Source organism: Pelmatolapia mariae, linkage group LG16_19 (genome assembly GCF_036321145.2).
Source record: "Pelmatolapia mariae isolate MD_Pm_ZW linkage group LG16_19, Pm_UMD_F_2, whole genome shotgun sequence".
NCBI lineage: Eukaryota > Metazoa > Chordata > Actinopteri > Cichliformes > Cichlidae > Pelmatolapia > Pelmatolapia mariae.
This window is the reverse complement of record NC_086241.1, coordinates 24301871-24310424: the sequence shown is the minus strand read 5'-3', so window position 1 is coordinate 24310424 and position 8554 is coordinate 24301871. Positions and strand designations below refer to the sequence as shown.

The following is an 8554-nucleotide window of genomic DNA, read 5'->3' as shown; positions in this document are numbered from 1 at the left end:
ACGTGTTTCAGTTCAAACACAAAATTTATAAAAGCTCAACACGCAAACACACACTTGCTAACGGTAAAACTGGGAGAGAAAATAATAAGAGTTAAGTTCACTCAGAGATGGAGAGCAACGTAAGGAAGAGAAGACAGGAAGAATACCAAAAGGCAAGTACTGCTCAGGGGTATTTGATAAACTGGAAATTTTAAAACCTGCATGTAATGCCCTCATTTTTTTGGAATGACATATTAGCTTTGTATATGATATGAAGTTGTGAAACAGTCCAGGAAAACAAACTTAAGTATACTAACTTTGTGTTAGCAGTTGAGTGCAGGATAAACATGTTAGCTAGCAGTAATGTGATTTAAAGTAAAGAACAGTGTGTGTGACTGGGGCACAGAGGCTGTGGTGCTCATGGTCATAGTTACGTTACATAAAAGGTAGCAGAGATTAATCTAAATGTAAGTTTATGGTTGATTCACAGAATTCCACTAACTTTATATTGTCTATAAAGACGGTATAATACGAATTGGAAACCAACTAGGATGACACATCTTACATTTTGTGGGATTCAGTTGTGTAAATTCACAAAGAGCAGCAGGTCAGCTGGTCGCAGCTTGTACACAAAGAAAATCTACTGAAGCTCACATTAGAAATGATTGTGAGTAGTGATTCTTTTTCCCTCTGAGCTGAGCCACGTCACTACAACCACAACCTTAGAGTTCCTCCACCTGCTGAATCCCACTTAGTCCCTCACATTCAGGTAAACAAAACAAAACAAAAATGTGTTGAGTTGTGTTCATATTATTTTATTGTTATATATTAACATAGCATGAGATTTAGTTAGCTCTGCACAACAGTAGCTGGTAGAAATGTCCTTCAAAGAGCTAGTTTTTTCTTTCTTACACGGAGTACATTTCACAGCCTGATTTTACTGATTTTCTTTTATTTGAGTAAAAAATTTGATCAGTACTTAACTTTAACACAAGTATCTGTACTTTTAACTAAAGAATGTCTTTGCTTTTGCCACGTCTGTTTATTTCCCAACCAAGGCCTGTGCTTTGGTGAGGGAGCTCTGCAAGATTAGAAGATATACAATCTTGTGGTTTCTAACAAAACCAACTTTTGGTCATGTTTCTTTTCTTCTTGCTGTTTTTATACACCCATATAAACTGACGACTCAACAGAAGCTTGATTCCAGATGTGTTTATAGCGATGGTGGTATAGTGGTAAGCATAGCTGCCTTCCAAGCAGTTGACCCGGGTTCGATTCCCGGCCATCGCAGCTTCATTTTGTGACAGAGCAATTAGGGAGGAAAAGAAACCTGTTTAATGTCAGAAAGAAGACGATATATAGTATACAATAAATGGGTATTCAAAGTAAAATAACAATTTATTGTAAAAAGATTTTATTGATTTTCTTTTACTTGAGCAGAGAAGTTGAATCAGTACTTTTTAAACAAAACTATCTGTACTTGTGCTTAAGTAAATCCTCTCAATATCACCAGATGCTGCGTTTCCTCCTTTGAGAAGCTCTGCTCAGCCTTTACTGCAGTCTCCTCCAGTTGTTTCTTATTTGTGCGTCTTTCTGCATTTAGTTTTGTATTTAATAACTAAGTAGCACAATCTGCTTAGCTGATATCAGGTGATTGAGTTGGCCATGGAAAGATTAAGGTGGAAATAAGGTGTTTTACCAAGTGTGCAGAACCTGATGATCTGTGAGTAATACTTCTTACTGGCCAGTAATATTGAGAGCTTAAAAAGAAGGCAATTTGACTTCTTTAGATATTTTGAGGATGTTTCACTTATCATCCAAGAGGCTTTGTCATTTATACATCAACTGGTGCAGAGTCCCAGGTGACACTGCACCACTAGGGAGGGCTGTCCCTTTGGAGGTGTCATAACCCACAAAGATGGTCGATCATAGTGGACATACACGGCCTCATTTACTGTTCTCTTAAACCAATTGTCATTGTCCAAAATGTGAACACTGGGATCCTGGGAAGCGTGTCCTTTCTTAGGTGTTGCAGGTGTGCCACTGAGTCTTGTCCTCCTGTGTTGCATTTGTGGACTGGATTACGGCATCCACTGTTTAAGTCTATTCACATTTAGGTGACATCAACAGCTCACATGATGGCGGGGTGGGGCAAGGTCTCACAGAGGTTTCAGTTGTCGGCCAGGTGATGGGAATGACTCATGTATTTTTCACACCTTTGCTCATGTGATGACTCACATTGTCAATAGTAGGTTAACATCCCTAGGAAGTACATCAATTTTTATATACACAGCGCCCAGTTTCAGTCTCAAATTAAACAGACTAACATCATTTTAAATATAAGGATAGGAATCCTTTGCAGTCAATGACTACTTGAAGTCAAGAACCCATGGACATCAGAGGTGGGAAGCAACGAAATACAAATACAAATACTTAGTTACTGTACTTAAGTAGAATTTTCAGGTACCTACACGTTGAGTTTTTATTTTTCTGATAACTTCTAACTTTTACTCCTTAAATGTTAACATGGATATCTGTACTTTTTACTCCTTTCATTTTCACAGCAGGCCCGTTACCTTATGTTTAACATATTTGAGGGAAGTTTAAATTCTCCAGCACTGCAGGCCTTCAGACATCAAAGTGATTTGAGCCTAAACGCCTGGTCGCAGCTTGTATGCAAAGAAAATCTCTTGAAGCTCACATTAGAAATGATTGAGTAGTGATTCTTTTTTTCCCTCTGAGCTGAGCCACTACAACCAACCTTTGAGTTCCTCCACCTGCTGAATCCCAATTAATTCCTCACATTCAGGCAAAAAAACCCAAACAAACCCCCCAAAAAAACCATTCCTGTACTTTGGTGAGGGAGCTCTGCAAGATTAGTAGGATTTGAGAGAAGATATACAATCTTGTGGTTTCTAACAAAACACATTTTTGGTCATGCTTCTTCTCTTCCTGCTGTTTTTATACACCCATATAAACTGGCGACTCAACAGAAGCCCGATTCCAGATGTGCTTGTAGCGATGGTGGTATAGTGGTAAGCATAGCTGCCTTCCAAGCAGTTGACCCGGGTTCGATTCCCGGCCATCGCAGCCTCGTTTTGTGACGAAGAAAAGAAAGTAATTTTATATCAGGAAGAATACAATAGTATGCAATAAATGGGTATTCAAATTAAAAAAAAAAAAAAGTTTGTGTTGCCTTGAAATAGTATTACTTTATTATTATCATATTAAAATAGCATGATGTTCACTTAGTTTTGCACAGAAACAGCTGGTAGAAATGTCTGTCAAAGACCTACATTTTACTTTCCTACTCCGATTACATTTCACAGCCTGATTTTATTGATTTTCTTTTACTTGACTAAAGAAATTGAATCAGTACTTTTAAACACAATCTTTTAAACAAAACTATCTGTACTTCTACTGAAGTAAATCCTCTCGATATCACCAGATGCTGCGTTTCTTCCTTTGAGAAGCTCTGCTCAGCCTTAACTGCAGTCTTTAATGCAGTCTTCTCCATTTGTTTCTTATTTGTGGGTCTTTCTGCATTTAGTTTTGTATTTAATAACTAAATAGCACAATCTGCTTAGTTGAGATCAGGTGACTGACTTGGGCATTAAAGAATATCCCATTTCTTTCCACTGAGAAACTTGTTTTTTTTTTTTTTTTCCAGCATGCTTTGGGTCATCATCCATTTACATTGAAGTGCTGTCTATAGCATTTAGCTGAATCTGAGCACAGCGTTTAGCCCTGTACACTTCAGAATTTATCCTGCTTCTTCTATCAGCAGTCACATCGTCAGTAAACACAAGTGACCTGGTTCCAACTGGAATTCCCAAGCATAATTCCCAAACAATTTATGCAAATCTTAAAAAACAATCCCCAAAGTAAAGCTGATTTCCTACACTTCAATCACATCTTAATTGTTTGTTTTCAAATCCACTGTGCTGGTGGCAAAATTCCAAAAATATTGTCTTTGTCTAGCAAATTTTGAGCTTGTCTGTCTAAATATCGAACATTTATGGGATCCTTCTGAGGTCCACACACAAACACATGGTACACCACTCCTTTGTACTGAAAATAAATACATCTTTATTTTCTCATCTCTATAGAGTGTCCCCTCCTTGCATCCCATTTAAGACATCAGTACAAAATACACATAATCATTATTAGACATTAACAGAAATGAGTAGACACCCACAGTCCGACATTAAAATAAAATTAGAAGTGTGTGAAGGATTTCTGATCAGCAAGCACAGAGAGAAAGTTTTCTGCAAACACAAATTTAGTAAAGTCTGAAGAGAATCAGAGGACAAACACCAGTTTGATTCATACCAGTTTGGACTGGACTAAATATTTATGCCACATGACAACATCTGAGCCGGGTGCTCGATGACTATGCTGATGCTAAATGTTGCTGAAAGCTTCACATGACTAGGGAGTGCACCTTGGACCTTAGATATATTGTTTCCAAAGACAAAGGACGTACATCCATACACACAAAGATCAGCTTTCAGGACGTAAGTTCAGTCCTAATGCAAGTATGCGTGGAAGTTCAAAGTAATCACGACAAGATCATAAACCCAATGACATGACTTAAAAATAAAATAAAACCTAATGTTTAGGGCGTGGATGCCTTAAACACATTCAGCTCCCACATTTACATTTGTATTCATCAATAACTAACGGTACATGCAGAAAGCTGAGCGACCACATAAACAAAGGCTTTAATGCTAAAGAAAACAGGTTTGCCAACTGGTTATTAATGCTTCTGTGATCAAGCAGAAGATTCAAATTTCCCAGAATAAAAGCAGCAAGTTTCAGGTTTATATGTATTAAGACATGCGGTTTGCATTGATCACATCTGAAATGTTGGCAGTTTATCAACAAGATATCCACAGATAAGCTCCGTATGATCAAAAAGCATGTTTACATTATTGCACAAGTGAAACTAACATGCTAATGCTGCTAAATCTTGCTAAGCTCTTCCCTCTGACTTGCCAATACATCATCATCCACATCATCATCACGGTCCCCATGACAACTTACAGAAATCTCTGTCATCTAGAACGTCAGCATCTCATGACTTTGCACGCTGACTTCATCACCTGCTCGAGCATGATCGACATAAAGAAATAAACCCAAACAAAAACACTTGAAGCAAAGACTCCCCGATTTTACAGGATGCCTTAGCTTAGCTTAGCACAAAGACTGGAAAAAGGGGCTAGTTGCTGGTGTGTCTCATCCAAAGAGAAACAAAACACCTTTTCTCACAGCTCCATAGCTGTCAAATTCAAATGCTTTTTTTGTGTTTTGTTTTGTTTGTGTTTTGTTAAATAGCTGGAGGCCATGACAGCAAGGTTATCCATTTAAACAAAACTTAGTGTACTCTAACATAAAATGGGTTATTATTAAAGTTACTGTGATTTGAGTTAGGTTGTTCAATATCTTTGATGATCTGATGAGCAGGAGGCAACACACAAGCAGAAAAAGAAGAGCAGCAGGAGGACTATGACGACGATGATGGAGGCGATGATGATGCATCAGAAACTCTTAAATGTCTACTTTAAAACCCTTTTTAAGCAATTAAGGTGAAATGTGCATGGAATGAGTCATTTTAAGGTGGAAAAAATTCAGCACCATTATTAAAGATTAAGGAATGCAGACCTTTACAGTCTCTAACAGTGTACAGCTTAATGGATGATTAGGGCATTTTCCTTGTTTTTAAGGCTCAATTCTGCCTAATTCAATAATAGAAAAAAAGTCTCCTTGAGGATAAATGTCCACTTTCTGGCTCCACCCCAACATTGTGTAGGACCAAAGAGTGGCGTTCATACCATAAAGAAGTGTTTCAAATGTTTGTTTAGGGGGCTTAGAAGCAGCTGCTTCATGTTTAAAGCGTCCAGCTGATTTAAAAAAAAAGAAAAAGGAAAAAAAAGAAGGCAGCTCCACGATGTGACAAAGTGAAACAGAGTTGAAGTCAGAAGCAACTGCTCTTCAGACATGAATTATTTTACATACTGCTGAACAGCCCGGGACTAAAATGCTTCAAGTGCCCCTGTTGTTCTTGTTTTTCCCCACCTTTGCTTTAGGTCTGTTGTATAGCTTATGTGTGAACTTGTAAGGTTTGGAAAGTTACTAAGATTAAAGTTCACATGTTTGTTGCTCATACGGTTCTTCTATTACTGTCTAACACACTGGCCTCCCTGACAGCTGTCAGAGGACAAGTAGCTGGAAACAATTTAGACAGTGCAAAGAGAAGCTGCAGGAATGTGCAGAATGATTAAATACTATGTCATCTATAATATATAAAAATTTGTATGTGTTTTAAGTTAAAAAAAAAAAAAAAACACACTATGTAAACATATTCTAGTAGATCCCCCAAAATAAAATTATGAGTCTATATTATGAGCATAACATGGGCTCTTTGAAATTGAAAACTTTAAAAATACTCAGATACATAATGCCCAGAAACAGTTTTCACTGCTTTTTTTGTTTTTAAACAACTAAAAATATTCCCAATAAAGGTCCATGGAGAATTCTTAACCAAGGTGCCGTTTCACTTTCAGATTTATTAAATTTCATTTTTCACTGCTGTGATCAGCACAAAATTAAATTAAATTAATGCTCATCGTGGAACAGAAGCAAAAATTTCAGATGTTCTAGAAAATTCAAGAGCTTTAAAAAAAATAAAGCAGGAAGAGAGGAAATATACCCAACGGCCACTTCATTAAACCCATCTGCCTAACACTGCTTTAGGTTCCCATCATTGTAATTAAAACAGCTCTGACCCACTGGGGCATGAACTCCAGGATGTTCTGTGGTATCTGGCACCAGGACACTGGCACCAAATCCTTTTCTGCTGTTGTCGTTTGGCTGTGGAGTGCAGCCTGGTTTATTCTGGCAGTGTTTGCAGTGCACTTGGCACAACGTCCTCGCTGCACCGAGATGAGCGGTGGTTCTAATGTTGTGGCCGACTGGGCTGAACTAACGCTTTAACTGGTTTTGAACACTGATGCCACAGTTGGTTACATTCAGTAATCTTACATTGTTCTTTAAAGGTGATCATGGACAAGACTGTGATTAGTATTATGTGCAGTTGCACAGTTCAGCTCTATGATTTCTTTAAATACAATTATCCAAACATGTCTTCTGCTAGTGTCATCTGATTTCCTGCTGGGATCAGAGGAGATTTGACAGAACTGGGATTAGTAGTGGTCATACTGGCAGGTGTGAGCAAACTAGTATACTAGTATAACTAGCATAACTAGCAAAAGTGGCAGTGGTTGTAGTTAGGTGCGTGTGCTGTTTGATCACAACAGTTTAGAAAGGGAAGAAGGGACGTCGTTGATGTCTCTGGGTGCCATAGCCAAGAAGCATCAGACCACCGCAGTAGATGCAACCAGGTGGGGGCGGGGCTATTCACATACAGGTGATGTTTCATCATCAGTGTTAGAGACGTACAGTGTACCAGACACACATTGTGTTCCACAGTGTTAACGCAGCTATACAGTGATACAGACAGACAGTGGTGTCTCTCAGGCTGTGATTGAAAGGGGAGGTGCTCTGCTGTTGCTGTGACTACACGGGGGGTTGCCTGGCGGGTAGCGGTGACGGCCGTGGTGAAACGGCAGCCAAGAGCTCGCTGTAGATCTCCCGTCGCACTTCTTGCGCCACACTCTCTCGAATCTGGAAATCAAAAAACAGAAGAGGTGAAATTGCTTAAAAACTTGACCTGCTCCCTCAGATTGTTGTGGAGAATCCTCCTTTAATTTAAGCTTTTAATGGAAAGACACCTTATATAATCAGAAAACTCTGGGTACAATTTTAACACAGATTTTTAAACATTTTATTATCTAGCTTTTATATCTCTGGAAACGCTGAGCACAGGGGGATAAGATAAGGTGTGAAAAGAACTGATGATTTTAAAAGAATCTCCTAAAAATGAGAAGAAATATGAAATGAAAGATAAGACGAGGCAAACTCAGGGAATAACTCTTGGTGAAGCCAGTGTAAAGAAAGGGTTTATAGGACAACTCCACCCACTGCAATCAGCAACTATTTTGATAATTCTGATTTATTGTTTTGTAGCACATGCCCGTGCTGCAGATTATCTGCCACGATAATGCTGTTGGAAATCAAATGAAAATGACTCAGTGTTTTTATACGGTGTTTTATATGTGCTGCAAAGATTTATGATTTTAGCGTATTGATGGGCGGTAGGTAGGAACCTGATGGTGTCATAGTATCTGATCTAGATAGGAGCCTACAAGGTGAGTGAAGGAGAAACGCTCAGTGTATCTAAGAGATACAGTGTAACTAAGAGAAGTTTCACCCGATCCAGCTCTAACTATAAGTTTTATTAAAGTTTTAAGCCTAATATTCAAAATAGAGTATTTCTGTCTCCTGAATCCAAACTGGGAGCTGGTTCCACAGGTGAGGGGCCTGAACACTGAAGGCTCTGCCTCCCATTCTACTTTTAAATATACTAGGAACCACAAGTAACCCTGCAGTCTGAGAGCGAAGTGCTCTTTTGGGGTGATACAGTGATATGGTCTTTAAGATAAGATAGAGCCTG

The 8554-nt window shown here is 38.6% G+C and overlaps 1 protein-coding gene and 2 non-coding genes across 7 annotated transcripts in view; 2 read left to right on the top strand and 1 right to left on the bottom strand.

The window, feature by feature from the left end:
• The first annotated feature begins 1197 nt into the window (after positions 1–1197).
• Positions 1198–1269, top strand: trnag-ucc (transfer RNA glycine (anticodon UCC)). Its single transcript has one exon. It is a non-coding gene; the product is annotated as a tRNA-Gly (tRNA).
• Positions 1270–2997: 1728 nt separating this feature from the next.
• trnag-ucc (transfer RNA glycine (anticodon UCC)) lies at positions 2998–3069 on the top strand. The gene has a single exon. It is a non-coding gene; the product is annotated as a tRNA-Gly (tRNA).
• A 988-nt stretch (positions 3070–4057) lies between these two features.
• Positions 4058–8554, bottom strand: part of itprid2 (ITPR interacting domain containing 2) — a 46691-nt gene continuing 42194 nt past the window's right edge. For all 5 annotated transcript variants that reach the window (XM_063498611.1, XM_063498610.1, XM_063498613.1 and 2 more), the window contains exon 22: positions 4058–7665. In XM_063498611.1, the coding sequence (XP_063354681.1) occupies positions 7558–7665 (108 nt within the window). In that variant the 3' untranslated portion in view covers positions 4058–7557. The remainder of the gene's footprint in view (positions 7666–8554) is intronic.